The 21,937-nt window shown below is 40.3% G+C and overlaps 2 protein-coding genes across 3 annotated transcripts; one reads left to right on the top strand and one right to left on the bottom strand.

The window, feature by feature from the left end:
• Positions 1–1,814: 1,814 nt before the first annotated feature.
• On the top strand, positions 1,815–15,383 carry cnot3a (CCR4-NOT transcription complex, subunit 3a). Of its 2 annotated transcripts, XM_031734094.2 has the most exons (18): positions 1,815–1,966; positions 2,606–2,676; positions 2,833–2,900; positions 2,993–3,067; positions 3,150–3,239; positions 3,366–3,494; positions 3,678–3,773; positions 3,906–4,125; positions 4,825–4,958; positions 5,182–5,238; positions 5,526–6,459; positions 6,548–6,653; positions 6,750–6,891; positions 8,565–8,673; positions 10,425–10,623; positions 11,997–12,129; positions 12,564–12,689; positions 12,787–15,383. In XM_031734094.2, the coding sequence occupies exons 2-18, from the start codon at positions 2,652–2,654 to the stop codon at positions 12,883–12,885; spliced, it is 2,742 nt and encodes a 913-aa protein (XP_031589954.2). In that variant the 5' UTR covers positions 1,815–1,966; positions 2,606–2,651; the 3' UTR covers positions 12,886–15,383. The 2 variants fall into 2 exon arrangements, with proteins under 2 accessions (XP_031589954.2, XP_031589955.2); XM_031734095.2 differs by lacking the exon at positions 5,182–5,238.
• prpf31 (PRP31 pre-mRNA processing factor 31 homolog (yeast)) lies at positions 14,347–21,937 on the bottom strand. The gene is made up of 14 exons (XM_031734136.2): positions 21,771–21,937; positions 20,425–20,637; positions 20,270–20,330; positions 20,038–20,121; positions 19,836–19,933; positions 19,511–19,617; positions 18,444–18,613; positions 18,190–18,347; positions 18,021–18,110; positions 17,676–17,803; positions 17,287–17,359; positions 15,857–15,985; positions 15,684–15,782; positions 14,347–15,588 (listed from the first exon to the last, which is right to left on the bottom strand). The coding sequence occupies exons 2-14, from the start codon at positions 20,635–20,637 to the stop codon at positions 15,475–15,477; spliced, it is 1,524 nt and encodes a 507-aa protein (XP_031589996.1). The 5' UTR covers positions 21,771–21,937; the 3' UTR covers positions 14,347–15,474.

The following is a 21,937-nucleotide window of genomic DNA, read 5'->3' on the forward strand; positions in this document are numbered from 1 at the left end:
CGTATTTAATTTTTTTAAAATGGTACCTTAATGGAAATGTCCATTTTTCTGTCCATAGCTTTTACACAAATATGCCTGAATAACACGTTTCGGTTACAGTTTGTTCCTGTGTTAAAATGTAAAAAAAAAATGCTAGAGCAGTCAATTTGACATTTATTCATCTTCTTAAATAGAATTCGAGGCTCCACAGGAGTGTTTGTCTCCATAGTCAAGTATAGAGGCCAAGTGCTATAAATTGAGGTCAGTTTTTTACTGTTAACCCCAAAAAAAAAAAATATAGATATGAGAGTGAGAGAGATGTTAAATATGACATAAAAATAAACCTACATTTAAAATAAACATTACACAATACACTTACCTACCCCTTCATTTGGCACACAGTGCTTTCCTTTAGATCTCACTTAATTCTTTGTGGCATAGATTCAGCAAGGCGCTGCGAACATTCCTCACAGATTCTGGTCTTTGTTGACAAGATAGCATTACACAGTTGCTGCAAATTTGTAGGCTGCACATCCACGATGCAAATCTCTGCAGAAGACATTTGAATACAGTGAACATTGTCATGTTCAAGAAACTAGTTTCAGATGATCTGAGCTATGTGACATGGTGCACTATCCTGCTGGAAGCAGCCATCAGAAGATGGGTACACTGTGGGCATAAAGGGATGGACGTGGTCAGCAACAATCCTCAGGTAGGCTGTGGCATTTAAATGATGTTCAAATAATGGCCCAAAATGTGCCACGAAAACATCTTCCACACCTTTACACGAGCAGCAGACTGAACCATTGATAAAAGGCAGGGTGGATTTGTGTTTTCATGTTGTTTATGCCAAATTCTGATTCTACGATCCAAATATTGAAACATCAGACCAGGTAGTGTTTTTCCAATTCTCTGTAATCCATTTTTGGTGAACCTGGTGTTCTGTTGCTGTAGCCCATCTGCTTCAATGTTTTACATTCTTTGTATATATATATTCTCTTCTGCATACATCAGGGTGGCCTGATGTCAGTCTTTAAAAGGAACTGCACAACATTGTTATTCCTTGTCCCCGTCCCCTATCCTGAGACTAAGTCCAACACTGTGACTTGCTCTTTTGGAGAATATGATTTTGGAGAAAACTGCCACAAAGAAAATGAACTGGCACTATATTTTGAGAGATAGAAATGTTGTCTTTACTATTATTGTCATTATTATTATTATTATTATTATCATTATTATTATTATTATTATTTTATACTAGTTATTTTTCTGTTTCATACAGGAGAAAATATGTTATGGAGTGACTGTGTGTCATAATTGGCTAAAAATTGTTAATATTTTTAGGTGTGGCTAAATAACGGCATGCCAATCTATGGATTTGATTGGCATGGAGGGTATTAACTTAAATAGCAGGAAACTTTGCATTCAAATCTAATATTATGGCTATTTTCTTCTGAGCTATGCTATCAACAAGATATTTGTCACAAAACATTTACCATATTTCTGTTTTATTTCAGCATATCTTTTTAGTTTTGGTTGTTTGTTTATGTTAAATATTGTTCAATCCCTTACACGACAACATTCTAACTAGTGTTAAGAAATTAAATTTAAAAATACATTTTCAATAACAAAACGAGGCATACAATTTCCACACAATGAAGTTATAAGTTGTTTAAAAAATTAACTATTTAAATGTAGAAATTTGCATTTTTGTGTCATCGATCGTCACTTCGCTGAGCCAATTGCTGGTTCTCGTTCCAGCGGATGTCTCGCAATGACAGGCGTGAGATATATCCAATCAGAGTTTATAGATTGGATTTAGGGCGGGATCCCAGCGAGGAGGTGGGGTTTTAGCTACCGTCCATCTTCAGCTACATTACAGTGAGCGAGCTTGTCGAAAAGAAAACACAATTTGGAAGTAAAGAAGACTTTCTGGAATTAGTTTTGGCTCTATTTGAAAAAAGACAAACGAAATCCCATACCCTAGGTAAATGTCGTACACAAGTATAAATCTAGATTGTCGACTTGACCCAGTTTCCCTTTTTCCTAAATCTGACTAGCTGGCTAGCTAAGCTGCTAACTAGCATTTTATGCATTAGCTAGCCAGATAGTTTAGCCATATTAGCTAGCATGTTAGCGATTGGAACGGATTCTGTTATTATTGTGCCTTTCACAACGCAAAACCACAATATAAAGACTGTGCTGGACCCCAAATTAATAATGCATGAATATGAAGTTGTTCTGTCAGCATGCACCGGGGCAGTTCCTGGAAACGGGTCGGTTAGGAACCGAGCGAGGTGGAGAGGCTAAGCTACTGGCTAGTATTAACGTTAGCTGAGTAGCGTTAGCGTGCTAGGTGGCTAAATTTAGCTGACAACCATGTCACTTGTGTTGGAAATATTAGCAAGGTGATATATGACAATACTAGGATGGAGAAGTGGCCATACAAAACTTTATTTTCATTGAGAGTGCTTAAATTCTGAAGCTGTGGTGTTATTTAGCTGCTAACGTCAACCGGGTAGCTAGATGGAGTTAATGTCAGGTTCACTGTGGAAAGCGATGTAACGATTCCTCTTTTGGAGGGATTTTTGTTTGTATTGACACACGCTTCGATTTCTTCACCCAGATAACTTCGTGACAGACGGAATGTGGACATTGTCGTAGTCAGAGCCATGGCTGACAAGAGAAAACTTCAAGGTAAAAGAAACTGTCTTCAGTTATGTTGCACAATATGAATCACGCTGTAGGGTCTGCTGGTGTACAGAAAACTTATTTCCTCTTGCATACTCTTACTGTTTTGAAAGAGTTTATAAGGTCTTTTGGTAATGCATTATATTTTTTGAATTTGTGCAGGTGAAATCGATAGATGTTTGAAAAAAGTAGCTGAAGGTGTAGAACAGTTTGAAGATATCTGGCAAAAGGTAAGAGATTCTTCCATTCTGTATTTATTTGTATATTTAGTAACTAATGAGGAAAAGACACACAGTATCTAAATAATTTGTTTACATTTTAGCTCCACAATGCAGCCAATGCAAATCAGAAGGAAAAATATGAGGCTGACCTCAAGAAAGAGATTAAAAAACTTCAGGTAAGAAAGCTTAACAGTGACCATGTAAGTATTCAAAATTGGCTGTGTGATTTTAAAATGCTCACTATCTGTGCTCTTTCAGCGATTGAGAGATCAGATAAAAACATGGGTGGCCTCAAACGAGATCAAGGACAAAAGGCAGCTAGTCGAGAACCGTAAACTTATAGAAACGGTATGGATCTTCACAAGTGTACTTTTTTTAAAACAAAGTTATGCATTTATACTATGTATAACTAAATTACATTGTTACATCAGACCTGAAGTAATTAATAGCTAATTGGATCTTTCTTTTCTTTAGCAAATGGAGCGGTTCAAAGTGGTGGAACGTGAAACAAAAACAAAAGCCTACTCTAAAGAAGGCTTGGGGCTTGCTCAGAAAGTGGATCCAGCTCAGAGGGAAAAGGAGGAAACGGGACAGTGGCTAACAGTAAATACATTCATGTTTATCTATGCTTCTGTGCATGATTTTTTTAACCATTTCTATGGAAAAGGCATAGACAAAAAAACTAACAACTTAACAATTGTGTCAAATTAACCACAGATATTCCCAAAACATGGTTAAATTAATAAGATATGAAAAAATTAACACTCTTTTTTTTCTCGTCTGCAGAATACAATAGACACTCTAAATATGCAGGTGGATCAGTTTGAAAGTGAAGTGGAATCTCTTTCAGTTCAAACAAGAAAGAAGAAGGGTGATAAAGAGGTGAGTCATACTATGTCACTCTCTGAAAGGATGTCTGTTTTTAAACTGTCTGGTTAAATTTTAACTGTCTGTTAAATTTTTGGTTAATATATCCTAACATACACACACACTTGTTTTTTTTGTGTCTTGTAGAAGCAAGATCGTATTGATGAGCTCAAGCGGTTGATTGAGAGACATCGATTCCACATTCGAATGTTGGAGACCATTTTACGAATGCTGGACAATGACTCCGTGCCAGTGGATGCAATCCAAAAGATCAAGGATGATGTTGAATATTACATTGACTCCTCTCAAGACCCAGACTTTGAGGAAAATGAGTTCCTGTACGATGACTTAGACCTGGAGGACATCCGTAAGTAGAGCACTGTCTAGTGTGCGAGTGTTCAGTTAAGTTTTGCTGCTCTTGCTTTACGATACCAGAAATTCTAGTGAGTTAAAAAATGATTCTCACTTCATTAATGTAAACCAGCAGTTACCTGTTGGTTCAAAGATGTTATGATGCCACTTGCCACTTACCTGGGCTGCAGCTCTGATAGGTTAGCCCCTCTCTCTCTGCACTGGGAGGTTTTGAACAAGTGATGTACAAAGTAAGATGGATGAACTAGCACAGCTCCATTGTAATTGGATGTAGAAAGTGATTATATGTTAGCTGTGTCAGAGTAAACTGATACACTCTGACTCGAATGAAGTGATGAGTCAATGGACGTTAACCTGCTGGTAACACTTCTAGGGTTGGTCCCACTCAGTAAACTAACCTGCATGTGTGCATGTTGTACACAACACAAAGTGCCACACAATTCAGTGGCATTTAAACCACGTTTTGATCAGTAAACAGTGTTACATAGCACAGCCGTGGTTTCACCAAATCCATCAGATTCTGCAGTGTTTTGAATGTTTTCATAGTGTTTTCTTCCTTTTAAGGCAACTAGTCTGTTCTTTCTTCTTGTTTCAATGACTTAGGAAAATAGTTGTTTACCACATCACTAGTATTATCGTTGATGTCATGACAGCAATCTGATGCTTATCTTTATGTCCTACTCTTCTCTTGTAGCTGCAGCGTTAGTTGCAACTTCTCCATCGGGCCAGGGCAACGTGGAAGACGAGGTGTATCTCCACTCTAGTAGCACTCCCACTTCCACCACCTCTTCTTCACCCATCCCTCCATCCCCAGCCACTTGCACTGCTGTGAGTTTGTGTCTTTTTTTTTATCATTAAAGTTTTGGTCCGGGTGTTAAAGGGATGTTGGGTAGTTAAAGAACATTCTGACACAATTGTGCATATATGCCTGTCTTTAAGTTTGCACTTGGTTAACTCACCCACAAGCCCCATTGTATTATAATCCACTGGCTAGTATGTTGAATCTTCATTTCAAAAGTGGATTGTCATATCAAAGTATCTCCTCCTATAGGAGAATTCAGAGGACGATAAGAAAAGGGGACGGTCGACAGACAGTGAAGTTAGTCAGGTGAGAGGTTCTCATCTGTGCTGTGCCAGTAGATGAACAGTTTAGTGCAGCGCTCTTCATCCTTGGTCCTGGTGAGCCACGGTGGCTGAAGGGTTTTGGCCTCTCAGGCACTAAAATGGAGTTTCTCTGTGGGACCATGGTTGGAGACTTCTGATTTAGTTTTTTTCCATTTCCTTCATTTATGGGCCTCCATAGATCACAGTAAACTCCTTATACATTTTGGATCTCTGTTCATGCCCTCTGGTCAGTTTTACTTGAGATGCCTTCCTCTGATGTTTTATTTCCAGTCACCTGTGAAGAATGGCACCCCATCCTTGCTATCATCTTTCTCTTCTTCCACCACCTCTGGGTCCTCCTCATCCTCCTCCCTTGTGTCCATGGCGAGTGTTGTCGGAGGGATTCCTGCAGTGCCCACGAGCAGCAGTCTTATAGGAAGCTTCAGCAGTGCGGTGCAGCAACATCAGCATCAACCTGCACAACAGCAGCAGCAGAATTGTCAGCCGCCAAACCAGTCGCAGCAGCAACAGCAGCAGCCACCTCAGACGAAACCCTCAGTCCCTTCAAACAACACCCCCAGCCCACCCAGCAACCCACTTCTCCCAACGTCTACTGCCCCCTCTCTTCCTACACCCAACACATCCACTTCATCAGTTCCCAATTCTCAGTCACAGTCCACATCTGGACCCACATCGGCATCCAGTTTGGGACTTGGGCTGGGCCTGGGATTGAGCAAAGGTGGCATGACTGGGACAAGCAGTGCCAATCAAATGCCAGGGCTAGGGATGGGTGGCCACCCCGCTCCTTTAAACACAATGGCAGGGCTCATTTCGGGTTCAACACCTGCTCCTTATGCTCAGGCAGCAGCATCCGGAGGCTTGGGTTTGAGCAGCACCACTCAGTCAAGCATTTCAGCAGAGAGCAGCACTTCCATACCCACCTCTGGCTCCAGTGGAGTCACCACCAACGGGGCAGGAACAGGGCTTGGTTTGCTGGGTTCCAGTCCAGCCCACAACTCTCTGAGTGGGAATATTTTGGGTCTGGTTCCTGGGCAAAGTGTGCCCCCTGGTACCTCTCAGGTTCCCCCAAGTTCTGTCAGCTCTACCCCAGGAGTAGTTGGCATGATGGGAGGCAACGGAGGAAACGTTGGTGTGGTTGGAGGAGTAGGAGTGAATTCTGTTCCCGCTAGACCACCAAGTGGACTGAAGCAAAATGGAAGCACAAGTAGGTGGAAGTTTTGCTGTTCTTGAGTTCATTGTGAGATTTCTATAAAAGTTTTTCTTGCTGTAATGTGTCCTTCGCCTGCCTGCAGGTTACAGTGCTGTGGTGGCGGAGAGTTCCACAGAATCGGCTCTAAGCACACCGAACCAGTCACAAAGCAGCCAACCCTCATCTCTCAGTTCCTCAACCAGTCAGCCGTAAGTTATTTCTCCTGAAACTTGACACGTTTTTTCTTGTTCTTGTCGTGCTGGTTCTTAACTTTCTTGCCATTGTTCCCACCCCACCCGCTGCAGGATGGACAATGGTCCCAGTTTAATCAGCTCCATCACCCTGCCTCCCAGTTCTCCGTCCCCCTCGTTCTCAGACAGCACACCGGGTGGAGGGAGTCTTCTCAACGGGCCCCACTCCTTTTCACAGGCCTCTGAAGGGCTAAAGGTGAGCCATACCAACAAGGTTAAGTTTGAGCATGTAACAGTGGTGTCTTTAGCTTGGAGCATGGATGAACTTGCAGACTTGAATCAGCTAAAACAGGCTTCGTTTGTGGAAGAAAAAACTTCAGAGGCTAAAATTAGTGACTGGGGTCATGCACACAATATATTTTATACAGGAATGCCTTATTTAATGGCTCTACTTTTGTTTACCATACACAAATTATTTCCTTTGTCTGTGAGATAACTGTATTAATGTAAATAGTTATCAGATCTGATAAGTCGTCTTTTTTTTTTTTTAAAATGAACCCAACTTATCTGTTAATTAAGTTGTTTTCATTGTCACTTTGAGCATCAAGGGTTCTGCAGCAGTAAATATTATAATAGGTCAGTTATTCATGTTTACTCTGAAACATTTCAGTGATTAGAAGTGAAAAGTTACAGTAAAATATTGAAAAAAAAAAAAAATTGTTTTTGGGATCAAAAATGACCCACACACTGTTGAATCAGCCCTATCACACCAAGAATAATAGGCCATAGTGTTAGCAGGAGCATTAGTAGGAGCACTTCCATCAACATTTTCTGATCAGGTCTGTCAGTTCAGCTCAACAGTGACCACCCACTTTTTAAAGGCTCTGTTTCTGAAGTGAATTTCCCACTCATTCTCTCCAGAAAAACCTTATATGAAAAAACTTGTAATCTGTGAACCAATCCAGTCAGCTACGAGGTGAATCATTATCATGTAACATTTTTAACACACAGTTATATCAGATTTGTTGTTTGTATAGGAGCACACAGCAAGTCTGCTTTGGATGATTACAACATAGTGGCTCATAATCAAAATCAGAAATGGAGAATATGAATGATGTGATTGGTGTAGGAGCTCCTGAGACCAGCAGATAACCAGCTAACTGAATTGTTTTTGAATTGAGACATTCCTGTCTGTGCTGGAATCCATAGTTTTTGTTGCTGAGTGTCAATATGCTTAACTGTAAATACAATTATTAAATTATCCCTGAGTGCCCACAAACCTCTGCTTATCACATTTATAACAAACACACAAGCCTACACTTACTGAGCCTCCTGTTACTGCCAGAAAACATGCAGATCCTGACTTTTGTCTGTTTGGAGCCTTTCTGCTACAAGTAATAACCCCTATAAGCCTGATATATGAAATAATTGCCAGAAAATTCAATTCAAAACATTTTTTGAAATGGAGAGTTTATTGAACAATCTGATAAATCTGTTTAAAAAATTAATTAGATTTTACATTTTTAAATTTGTTTCTTAAATTTGTTTAAAAATGTATTCTGCAATTAAATTTTTTTTCAGGTGTAAAAAAAAAATCACACTGATGGTCTAAAGTCTCAAAAACTCACAAAAAACTGTGTGTATTAAATATGATAGACTAGGCGTTAAGGGGATGAATGCATACATTTAGACAGGTGCTCCTGTCTTTGAGCAGTGCGCCTGACAGAAAAACATCTTGTTCTTAAAAGTTTTATTAGTAGCTGATCTTTATTTAATATGTCATTTGCTCTTCTAGTATTACTTTCTTCTAATGCTCCCATTCATCGTGCTTCCACTTTTAAGCTCCAGTAACTGTAGGCTGTTCCCAGTTTAATGTGACTTTATTAGCCTCTGTGTGTTCACATTAATGGGGCCTTGTTCCCTCCTCAGGCACCTGAGCCTCTCAGCACTCTGAAGGCGATGGCAGAGAGAGCAGCGCTGGGATCAGGCCTGGATGGCGAGATTTCCAACCTGCATATAACGGACAGAGGTCGAAACGGTCAGACCTTTTTTACCTTTTTTTCAGCTCTTACTTTATGATGAATAAGCAGATCATGCTTTTATGCTGTTTCCTGTTTTTGTTGGGGAGTGTTTTTTTTGTTGTTTTTTTTTAAATAATAGTACAGTAAAACATTCTTACACAGTGTTCATGGTAACGTAAAGAGTTAAGCCTAAAGTGTAAAAAACTATGATTTTTTTTTTCACAAATTAATTTATTATTTGTCTCTTATGAACATAACAAACATTAGCTTGTTGCTGCCGGCTGTTTTTGTGAGGTGTAGGAGGTTTTTATGTGTGACATATTTAAGACATTTCCCTTTGTTCTGGTAACATTTAGTTTTCCTTTTAATGTCAGATTGTTACTGCTTAGTGAACATAATTATGAGTTTTGCTGCCAAAGTGTAGGAAGGAAAGTTCCTGTTTTGCTCCTTTCCAGCTCTGCATTTTTATGCTTGGATTCACAGAGGAGGCAGCCAGAAGTAGAAAAAAATCAGAGAGTTTAGAGCAGTCTGGAGCCTGAGTTATTGGCACATAGGGATTGCTTATCTTAAAAAAAACACATACGCACATTTTCGTTCATTCGTTATCCAGTTTAGAGTATCAGGGGGCTGGAGCCTATCCCCATGGTCAACTGACCAACATTCATGCTCACACTCACAGTTATGGCCAATCAAAAATCACCAGCTACCATAACATGCAAGTCTGTGGACTGTGGTAGGAAGCCGGAGTACCTGAAAAGAGAGTATAGAAATCCAACAAGGTCTAAACTTCAGGTTAAGGCCTTTTTTGCTTCAAGCTACAACCATGAGGCTAGATTATATCTGTAATTAGTTTACTGTTGGCCATTCTTAAAACAGAGTTAGTACAACTAAAGGAATAGCCTTAAAACTTTACCTTCAGTTGCTCGCCCTGTCACTAAGGCTACGTTCACACTGCAGGTCTTAATGCTCAATTCCGATTTTTTGATCAAATCCGATTTTTTGGTCTGCTTGTTCACACTACAAATAAAATATGACAGCAAACGCGCTCTAGTGTGAACGCTCAAAGCGGCCCGCATGCGCAAAAGAAGACGTCACACACAACGCGCTCTGTTTAGACCCAGAGCAAACAATATTGTTTGACTGATGGCCCTTAATATAAAGACTTCGGACTTTAGGTTTCCCAATTTTTGCTTTAAATTATTCTGTTATAATGTAAAAAACCTAATAATTATCCTTATTGCAGTTTTAGAGAGGAGCGGTGCTTCAAAGGATAGTTGCAGATTTCTGTCAGAATCTGCAGATTATACAGTACAAATAAAATGTTCACGTTGTCTTCCCAACAGTTTCACTGACATCTACACTGGATGGCCAGGAAGCGTTCGCGATGTCTTCTCGGGCGCTTCTCCGGCGCTGATAATTGGCGTCTGTCTTGTGTCAGTGACGTAAAAGACGGATTTAATGCGACATGACCGTTCAAACAGCAGTCGCTTCCTAAAACATCGGATATGTATCGGATTCAGTACCACATACGAAAGTGACCCAGATCGGATTTGAAAATATCGGATTTGTGCCGTTCACACTGTCATACCATGATCGGATATGGGTCGCATAGGGTCAAAAAAATCGGATTTGATGCGCTTTCGCCTGCAGTGTGAATGTAGCCTAAGAGTCACATCTAAGCATACCCCACACAGATGATGGGAAGTATGGTGGTGCTATGGCTTCTTGTGTAATTGAAGATGGCCTTTGCTTTTTCTGCATCCTGCAGATATCTTCTCTGGTTCATCTGCAGCACCTGGCACACCTGCCGCACCTCAGCCGTCCGTGACAGAGGTCAACATCCCCCCATCGCTCGGTGTCTGTCCACTGGGCCCAACCCCTCTCCCCAAAGACCAGCTCTACCAGCAGGCGATGCAGGAGTCGGCATGGACGCACATGCCCCACCCCTCTGACTCTGAGAGGATCAGGTGAGGCCATCACATTTTCCTTTACTGTCAGGGGAAAAAAAAAGAAAAAAGAAGATGCACTTTTTTCCCCCCCCACAGTAATGTTGCAAATTTACTTTGATTATATGACAAATTTGCATTGTATATGCATATTGCTCTGCTAAAAAAAATAGGATAGCTTAAAATTTGTCATAAAACTTGAATTCTTTTTTTTTTTTTTAAAGCAAATTTGTTCTTAATCACTAGTTTTGTTAAATTAAAAAATAATATAGTCCCCATTAGTCTCCAGAAGGACAATAAATAAGTTTATGCTTTAGGGCAAGCATACCTTTTGTTTAAGTCACTATCATATGAACGTGCAGTGCTCTGCAGTTTCAAAAACTACTGTGCAAAGGTTTTAGGCAGGTGAGAAAACATGCTGTAAACAAAGAATGCTTTCAAAAATGGAAGTGTTGGTCATTTATTTTCATCAATCAACAAGATGCAGTGAATGAACAAAAGAGAAATCAAATCAATATTTGGTGTGACCACCCTTTGACTTCAAAACAGAATCAATTCTTGTAGGTACACTTGCCAACAGTTTTTTTTTTTTTGAAGGAACTTGGCTTGTAGGTTGTTCCAAACATCTTGGAGAACTTGATGTAGGCTTACTCACATCGTTCTGTCTCTTCATGTAATCCCAGACAAACTCGATAATGTTGAGATCAGGGCTCTATGGGGGCCATACCATCACTTTCAGTACTTCTTGTTCTTCTTTACACTGAAGATAGTTCTTAATGAGTTTGGCTGTATGTTGGGGTCGTTGTCCTGCTGCAGAATATATTTGGGGCCAATAAACAATCATTTATATTTCTGAAAGCATTTTTTCACACCTGCCTAAAACTTTTGTACACTACTGTATATCTGTGGTTGCAAAAATTTTGGGGAAAAGAGCCCTTTGCGTTGCTCTGTGGCTTAAAAGTAAACACTTTTCTGGTGACTTCATGGGCTCAGTTGCTAGTTTTTGGTTGTAATGAATAATATATGAAGTTCATTTTTAAGATTTTTACTATTTTTAGAGTCAGAAAGGAGAATTTATCCAGGGCATGCTTATTTGGTAATGAAGGGTCAGACACCACCTGCTTGGCATGGCCAGTTTCGGGGAGCAACTGGAGGCTTCGTAACGGAACCTCACTAACCAAAAAGATGAACCTGTTGTACTTTAAAGTGTTTGTGACATCTGTTGACACTAATAGAAAGTTCTGAATATTCACAGGTAGTATTATATGGATTCGCGTGTGGTTGTGGGTAGTGTGGATGGAGAACTTTGTTAGAGCAGAAATGAGCACAGCTGAAGTGTGCTTTGATCAGTGGTATTCATTAAAGAGTTCTAATTTTCTGTTTCTTTCTTAAAGGCAATACCTGATGAGGAATCCATGTCCCACCTTGCCCTTCCATCATCAGGTCCCACCTCATCACTCTGACTCCATTGAGTTCTACCAGAGACTGTCCACAGAAACTCTCTTCTTCATCTTCTATTACCTGGAGGTAAATACTCTCCATGTAAACTCCCAGGAATCGGTTTGATTGTTTGAGTTTGTAAACTTGGAGCTTTTTCCTATGATTTTCCTATGATTTTTCACACACATAAAACTCAAAGAAACCTCAGCGTGAACCACAATGCATCACGACAAACCACGTGAAAACTTTTAGTCAACTTATTGGTTAGATGTGGGACGGGAGCAGCATGATTTGCTATATATGGTGGAAGATTTACAATAATTTTACAGCTATAGTTGGTTGCCCATACTGACTGTTTTCGTGGTCTGGACATCGATGGTGCACTGCCGCATCGCAGAAAAAGTGCACGTGGCTAATGGGAAGAACAGAGTTGAATTAAACGGACTAAACACCCTGAATGTCTTTTTTCTGTGATCTATTAAAGTTTGTGAGCCTAATGGTGTTATTGACTTCTCTCTCAGGGTACCAAGGCTCAGTATCTGTCTGCCAAGGCTCTGAAGAAACAGTCCTGGAGGTTTCACACCAAGTACATGATGTGGTTCCAGAGGCACGAGGAGCCGAAGACCATCACCGATGAGTTTGAACAGGTGCGGCTTCATCTCCGGACACCGATTTATGGTCATCATGGTGTTGATTTGTTAAGGTTTTTGGTTTTTTATTCTTCCCACTCTGCTGTTCCCTCAGGGCACTTACATTTACTTTGACTACGAGAAATGGGGCCAGAGAAAGAAGGAGGGGTTCACCTTCGAGTACAGGTACCTCGAAGACCGAGACCTGCAGTGACGGACGGACAGAGGGACACAAAAGGACAGAAAAGACAAAATGTGCTGCTGTTGACATTCCGAGACTGAACTCCAAACTGTGGATAGAGATTGTGATGTGTAGTAGAAACCCTCTCCTGAGATTGGAGACTGGTGTCTGTATAGGCTGCATCTCAAATGTGAAGCCCTTACTCCTCATGTAGTGCTTTGTTTTTGACCAAAGAAAATGCCCCGTGGGTCTGATCAAATGCATTGCGCTGCACAAGCTGGGAGGGTTCTCGTTGGAGATCTGCGTTTGTGCCTGTCTGTGTGCACATTCAGTATGTGGCATTAGGAAAGCCTACCCCATGCATGTTTCTCATGTTTAGTTTTCTTTTTTTTCCAGTTTCAACACGATTCTCTGTACCACCTACCCAACATGAGCCTGGAAGCCTTTTGACTTGACACAAAACAGACTTTTGGATTTGATTAAGGAAACTGCCCATCTCGTATTTACTGTAATTTGGTGGTTTAGAATGGGGACGTACAGTGGACATTTAGTCATGGTGTGTAGGAATGGCTTCTTTTAAGATCCTACGATGCCTGTTAAATATGGTCACTATTGAAGATAGTGAGCGGTTATCAATAGTTTTATTGATATTGTCTTGGTCGATTTAAAACGCTGATTGAGAGTGACCACAGGGCCTCTCCCTGTGACAGGGAAAGAGTCCTTATTGGACATGGATTAAATTGCTATGCAATTGAACTGGTCTCTGACTCCCTCTCTTTACAAATAAAATGTTTTTAAGTTAACCTGTCAAGGAAAATGCATTATTATTGCGCCTTCGTGTTTGTGACAAATTAATAAACTTGTAAACAATTCTTAAAGATAGGATTTGAGACATTAATCTACTTGATGTTTAATTCTCCCTCAGTGTGAAAAGGCCATGCTGAGCAGAGGGAAATATACCTACACCCAGGTCACTTCTTATTTCCTCAAAAGTACACACAGCATTAGATAATAAATCTGGGTTTGGTTGGGTCAACTTCCCAGCTTTAGCTAAGGTTTTATTCTGTTGTTACTTCATCCCAGACCCCACTGAGTTCAGTTTACCACCTGATATTTCAGTGAAAACCCTATACAGTGAATGTGCACTGACTAAACTGTTTACATGTAGAGTTGAAACAGAAACCCTAAAATTCTGGTGGTAAATTTAACTCGTGGGTTGAGTAGAAAGTGTCTCGTCTGCCGTGGTTGTTCCATTGTGTTAGCCCGAAGAACAGTAAGATTTAATCTGGGATGGGACGCATCCTACCTTTTCCTGGCAGTTTGAATGAGGGAGAGTGTTAAAACCGAATCAGTTTTCCATTTAAGCAACCATGAAGACTTCTGTACCGCAGGTTATGTTGTGTGTGATTTGTTTTCAGGCTTTTTTTTTGTGGGAGGGAAAAGAGGGGGATGAGGATGTGGGAGGGGAAAAAAAACAAGGAAAATGCAGCAAAGTTCTGAGAGATTTGCCTTTTATAGATTCTATTTTTTGGGCTTTTAAGGTTTACAGAAAGGTCAGTGAAACTGCTAAAATGTGAATTTCAACACATATTTACAATTTTTCTCATCACAGTTCTGCATGGGAGATGTCATAAATGGGGTTATAACAGGATTGTAAAATTTCAATAAATACTTTTAAGAAATTATCCATCAGTGTGTGGCGTAAAGTCCTGTCATTCCTACATGGAATATGGATCCACATAATTTTCACCACCTTTAATTTGTTTTGGTTTTTTGGTGTCCCAAGAAATACCAGATGACATAAGGAAAATAATATTAAGATCTGCTGCATTTAGCTTCACTTGCAGTAAGCACACCTGACATGCACCTGCTCGTCAAAGTAACTACACATTACTTGCAGATTTAAATAACTGTCACAGGGCTGTTTGGTAGCCACCCAGAGCAAAAACCTAATTTAACCTGTAAAATGATGCAACCTTGTTGCATCTGTTTTCCTCACAAAGCAAAGCCTGTTCTGTTGCTGACCGTGGCCCTTTATGACACATGATGGGTACACTGTGGTCATGGCACGTTAACCTGCTTCCAGTAGGTTACGATGACATGTGACAAAGCTCAAATGATCTTCACAGTCACCTTTGAAATCTGCTGAAAGATGAGATTTAGATCATGGATGTGCAGCTGATAACCCTGCAGCACCTGTGTGATCGTCTCAAGGCAACATAGACCACAATCTCCAAGGATTGTTTCCATCTGCTTGTTGAATCAGATCCATAAAAAATTAAACTAGTTCTGATGACAAAAGAGATTCCAACCCAGTACTAGCAAGTTCCTAATAAAGTGACCGTGGAGATTTTATCTTATTCGTAACAGTTTCACTTTCAGTAAAATAAACTGTATTAACTCAAAATTCAGCATAATTAGTTCAGTTTCACTCGAGATAGAAGATCAAAACAAACAGGTATAAATTTAAACGTCACAGAGGAGGCTCCAACATACCTACAAAGTGAACTCTATATTTTATTCAGATGAAAAAAAAAAAAAAAAAAAAGACGACGCGAGCCAAATTTTAAAATATACTTTCACAACTGTGCAACTGTCCATGTGCAGGGCGTCCATATGTCTTCACATCTTAGCTTCCTTCTTGACTTTGAGGAACTCTGCCATGTTAGAGAAATACTTCTGGTTGGCTTCAGCCACCTTCTTCTCTGCAGCCTGCGGGTTCACGATCTCCAGCCCCTGCAGAAGGAAACAATAACTGAGACTTAAAAACAAAAACAAAAAACCAAACTCTCTGGCAGGTCTTTACTTAATGAGTCTCTGCTTCTTTTTACCTGGAGAGGTGTGAATGCTACGCTGGAGCTGGTTCCTGAAGAACGATCTCTGACTGTGGACTTTCCTCCATATGTCATGCTCTGCTTCTGCAACGTCCTCTGTGGTCAAAAGCCAAAATGTTAGAGATGTTGATGTAGATACAAACATCAGTAGGAGAGAAGAACGCATTTACCTGGAGGGATTTGGAGATCCTGGCTTTGGTGGCCTCGTTGACCTGAGCCTGCCTGACTCTGCCACTGCCGCTCTTCCCCAGCTGACCCAGACTGAAGCCCAGATCCTCCTGATACGCATCATCTTCAATCTGCAACACAACACAGGAAAAACTTAACTGGAGCAGGAACAACTTGTAATATAATTAACCACTGAAATATCAATTAAGTCCATGTCTGGATTACAGAACACTCCCCAACAGGGGTTGATATAACAATGAACCAATTTCTTTACCGTAAGACTTTTCTCAAATTTATATCTATTATGAATCAAAGGATTTTACTTTCTTTATTAGCAAAATATTCAAGACATTTAGACTAAAGGACTGAATTTCATACTTGTTAGGACAGTGGTTTAAGTAGGCAGTGGTTTAAGGTAGACACATTCAAAACAGCAAAAGTCTCCATCCGCAGAAAGCAATAAGCAGCTCAGAAACTGCACATTTATTAACAGACCAGAGTAGAAACTGTACTGCAGTAAAATCATCTTGCTGAAGCTCCTTCAGAGTGCTGGGGGAAGTCTTGGGGAGTACAAAATAAAATAAAAATAGCTTGTTTTGTTGGCTGCTTGAAAAGAAAGGAACTGGACCTCCATACGTTTGTGAAGATGTTCTCATCCAAGAGGCTTCTTCAGCTCTAAAACAGAACAGCTGACAGAGAGTCTCAGGTTTTTATGGTGGCTTCTATTCGAGTCGGAATTTTGGAGTTACTGATTGGAATTTCCAATTGGAACACCCCCTTCTCGTCGGACTTCCAACTCAAATTCAGAGCAGCCCCACCAGTCACAACTGCACAATCCAAGATGGCAGCAGTGAATGTAAACAGTCCTAAAACTTGTAACCTGTACAGCCACTGTTGTGTATGTCATGTCATCTGTTTGTGGAGTGGTTGTTTGCCTTCTACTATGAAGTACAGTGACCTTCTTTTCAAGCACTCAGGACTACCACGACCTGGATAACTAAGAACCTACGCAAACACCTCATCCTGTTACACTGGCTCTGCTGCACAAAGCTGGTGCGAGCCAAAAGTGAGGCTGCTTTGAGTCGTCATTCATCCCAGGTCTGAAATTACTAAAAGCTTTCAGCTGTTTCCTTATTCATTAGGGATCGCCCATAGCAGCAGTCTCCTCTTTTGCTCATTAGGCAAATGTGTAAACCCCTGCATTATTACTAAACAGAGGAAGATAAGAGATTCTGTACATGTCTATATTATTAATATTTTGTGTTAACTACTTTTGTACAGTTTTCCTTTTTTCTTCATTAAAAGCATCTTCTTTGAATAAAAGAATGCCAAATGAATTATGGATCATAGTCAGACATCAATAATGAAACATGAAATATCGCTGGATTAAAAACAAATCTTAAAAACAGGAGCAGAGAAAATATGTACCGACCTCTGCAAAGGTCATCCTGTTGGCATGTTTCCTGATCTCAGTCAGCCCGAGACGCTCTTTCATCTTTCGGTACCTGCAGGAAAAGAGCAGCGGAGCTTGGTTATGCCATTCACTGGATATTTATAGTAGTTGGTGGTAGTCTAAACTTGGCTATGAAAGTTACGTAAGCTTCTTGCAGTCTTCCAGGATGCTGATCTGTGTCATGCCTTGTTCTGTTTCTGCTGATTTTTTTACTTTTTCAAATAAATGTTAGATCAGTTTAATCTCAGTAACCTTCTCCCTCTTAAAAGATTCCAATAATCATCAATTTCCATCTCCAGACTGCAATCCTTTCCTCTTTAGCAGTCTATTCTGGCAGACATGTTTCAGGTAGCTGACCGATTGTTTACCTCCTTCCTCCTCTCTTCTTCCTCTGTCCATCCAGCGGGGCTGGCAGTGGTTTGACTTGCTTCACGGGCGGAGGCTCCTGCCATTTATCAAACTTCCTTTCTATTTCTTCTTTTAGATCATAGCCAACCTGCAAACAGTGACAAATATTTTTAAGCCAAATGAAAGAAAAATCAACTTGATTATTTCCTCAGTTGCAAATAATTTTGCATGTAAATATGAAAAATCCAACCAAATATACATCAACAGACAAGAGAAATCATAATCACTGTATCTCCTGGTACATTTATTCTTGCTCTAATACACAAGGCATTTATAAAACTTAAGTGTTCCTTTAAGAGACTCACCTTGCCATCTGGACTCTCGTGGAAACTGTCCACTCTTGCGGCCAGAGTGCATTTTGAAGCCACCAGACGAGCTGCCTTCCTCCTGAGATCCTGAAGGAGGAAAGGATACTGTTAACCGTCACGCTGAACAGAATGCATTCATGCAGTTTATGCACATATATTCACTGACAGGTGGCAATGACTGCACAACATCGCAGTGATAGATGAAGCCAGTGTGAGGGAGCAGAGAGGTGCTGCTGAAGCCAGAGAGGGTTCTCCTCTGCGCTCCCAGCAGCATCAGGTTACAGGCTGGCATCTTTGACAGGTTAGTGAGGCCTCCGGCGATACCTGCAGCCACAGGAGAGACCGGACAGTCACCGAAACAATCCTCAGTGAAGATGATGTACATTTGTAAACACTGTGCAGTCAGTAGGTTTCTCTCACCCATGATCTTTGCTGCTGTTGATGCTCCAACAATGATGGACAGGTTTGGTGCAATGAACGACATTCTGGATTCTACATATTCATAAATCCTGTGTTTAGACTGGTTCAGCTCCAGGGCCATGTCGCACGCCTCCTCCAGCTGCTTCAGTTCATCCTCACTCAGCAACGACCTGAAGGCACAAGTGGCACAGTCACCTTTCAGTTACAGTAATGACCAAAAATACATAACACCACAAACTCTTTCCTCCTTGAAGCTCTACTATCAATAACCCTTTTTTCTCTTGTCAACTTTGACAAGACTAGGTGTGCATCAGAAATCAGTGAGGGTGATCTCTGCCTATACAGCTTACTCGGGCTACTCTTTGTATGATTGCTATAACACAGGTTATAGCAATCATACTAATTCATTATTCTTATAGCTTGAAACACTGAAATTTGCAGACCTAGTAAAATTCAAAAGAGCAGAAATTTAGTTCAGAGCAAAAAATAATCAACTACCAGGAAGTATTCAAAGTAACTTTTTTTAAGACTGAAGGAAGTTTTAATTTTGCAACTTTTCAAATATAAATCACTTCAAAATGAGGTATAAAAGTTATGGTGTTTATGAGACTCAAAGAAGAAGTCTGTGTTTAGTTTGTGTTTAAGACTTATTCAGATTTTACAATTAATATTCCAAAATTGGCAGTACTTGGCTTTTATCCAGTTGTAAAAATAAGATATGATGATAATAATTTTAATTGTATGCAGCACATAAAGGGTTCTCTTTAGGCTTCCTCCCACAGTCCAAAAGCATGCATTCATGGTTGTGGTTTTAAATTGACAACAGGTAGGTATATGAGTGTGAACATGACCATGAATGTGAATGGTTGCCCATCTGTGTGTTAGCCCTGTGACCTGTGCTGGGTGTACCCTGCCTCTCCCCATTAAGCTGGGATAGGCTCCAGCCCCCCAGCATTAGCAACCCCATAGTTTTTCATTTCCAGTGAGTGATTTAAGGTGATTCTAGCAGGAAGTTGTCACAGTGAACTACATGAAACTCTTCTGGTGAGACGGGACCTTTAACTTACCCCTGTGTGGTTGAGGCTGTGACACTGACAACCATAATGGTGGCATTGGTAAGGATTTGCTGAAGCGTTTCATTGTTTTTGCATTTCTCCAGATTGTTTCCCAGCTCCTAGATACAAACCACAAAAAAAGAAGAAAAATTAGGGGAGAAAACATCATGTTCAAACAAACTACAGGAAACAATGTTTTTAACAGGTGCAGTTTTAAACTCTTTAATCATGTCAGTTTTGTTAAAAATAGAAATCCTAATTCTAACTAAAAAACAGAAACAGTCAACTCGGAGCTTCTTTTTTTGGGGGTCAAAGATGAATACATAGTTCAGCTCACCTTGACAGTACGGATGTAATCCAAAGAATCCGGCACCAGAGACTCCAGCTCTGGAAACCTCTTGGAGTATTTGTCCCTGGTAAACTTGTGGATGATATCTAGAAACAAATCAGAAACACAGAGGACATCTCAGGTTATAAGGAAGAGAACTAAATCTCAAAACATAGCATTATGGATCACCAGAGAGAAGAAGCCAACTCACTGAGCTCGTTGTCGATCTCCACTGTGAGGTTATTAGCTGCGACGATCAGTCTGTATTCTGGGTCAGCCTCGACTGGGCCTGAGACTAAAAGCAAACAAAAAAAAATAATAACAACTCCATGACTACTCTGGGTTACCATTAAGTTCAAATTAAATGTGTTTACAGAGTAAAACAGAGAAATGAATGGAAACTGATAGTGAGAAGAGCCTTAAATAATAATAACAACACTCACCCTCTGAGTTCTTACGCTGCTTCCCAATATATTCAGAAATTTTGTCCATTATCTCTGAAAACTGCAAAACACACAAGAGTCACTCTGGGAAGAACAGAGCAGACATTTTACTGCTAATCTCAACATGTGTAAAGCTCTTGTATGATACAACTCACCTGTTTGCTATTGCGAAGCTTTGCAATAGACGCGACGCTCTCAGCTTTACTGTAGTCCACCTCCATCTCCTCTGGGATGTCTTCCAGCCCTCCGTCTGCACTTCCCTGGTTCGGCTCTCCATCGCTGTCCCTCTCTTCTTCTGGGTACAGCCCATCCTCTCCCTCATCTCCGGCCTCCTCCAGATCAGCCAGGAGCTCGTCTGCCAGAGACATCTGCAATCGATGGGAAAACTGTGAGGACAAGCAAAGCTGACTAGGATCAGTTTGCCTACATGAGGTTGTCACTGAGTTTGGTGGGGTATATGTTCTTTATTTGCTGCTGTTGATGTAACTCTGAATTTATTTTTTTTTATTAATGATCTGGTTACATAACTTGAGGATCCCATATTTAAAAGGTCAGCAGTGCGATCACTGGCTCATCTAGTCCTTACTTACATTGAACTGAAGTGAAATTTGGGATGAAAACAAACCCAAAAAAGCTCCTCCTGATGTGTCACTAGCATGTGGGATAAACTAAGTGTATACAATAAGCCTCTGTATAAATGTGTGCATAAACAGATTTATGTGGCTTTTAGTGTAAAGAGCTTTAAGTGGTTTACAAGACCAGAGAAGTGTGATACAAATGCATTCTGTTTCACAAAATTATTTATGCTCGCTTTGGAGATTTCCAAAAATGTGTCCCAAGTATCTTCAATTATAGAACATACACCAATAATCTCAGCATTAGATCACATAAAAGTACAGTAACTTTTTTTTTTTGTTTTAACTCTGTGTTGGGAAAGCCTACATATCTGATGAAATCCCTTGGGTTCTAACTGCTTGGCCTTTTTTGACTGTTTTCTGAGGGCTTATAAAGCAATCTCTGCAGACGCACAACCAGCAACTAAAACAATATTCTTATTCTTAAATTCTTATTTAAAAAAAAAAAAAAGCACGTCTCTAATATCCCCTTCCTTAATAGTATTATTTGAGCACTAGATACTTAATACTAGTTTTACTCATTTATCAAACAATACAAATACAAATCAAATGCAAAAAGTGTGTCAATACAAAAACTTATGAACCTCGCTGTGTTTTCAAGCCTGAAAGAGAAATTCATCTGTAGACATATTTTTGTGACATATTCTTCTGACAAAGAAGCTCTTCTCAGACTCGTCTGAGATACTATCGAGGCCGTGTTCAGTCCCTCACACACTATCACCGCCACATAAAAACTGTGAAGTATTAAGTCTGCTTCCATCTTTGGGTTATCGCTGGCTGTGTTTGGAGTTAACATTGTTAGCTAGCTAGCATTAGCGAACGTTGGTCCGACGTTACTGACCGATTTCTCAGTAACTTTGACATACCTCAGAGTTTCAGAGTCCTACTGGTTTAAGAAAAAATAAAGACGTCCAATGCAGGTTTCAGTCGCTTTGAATAGAAATAAAAAACGATTCGTCCCTCTGTTTTCTTGACTGTTTGCAATCCGGTTGTGCGGCGCCGATGTACCGCTGGTCGCAGATTAAATACGTAC

The sequence above is a fragment of the Oreochromis aureus genome, linkage group 11 (genome assembly GCF_013358895.1).
Source record: "Oreochromis aureus strain Israel breed Guangdong linkage group 11, ZZ_aureus, whole genome shotgun sequence".
In the NCBI taxonomy this organism is placed as follows: Eukaryota; Metazoa; Chordata; class Actinopteri; order Cichliformes; family Cichlidae; genus Oreochromis; species Oreochromis aureus.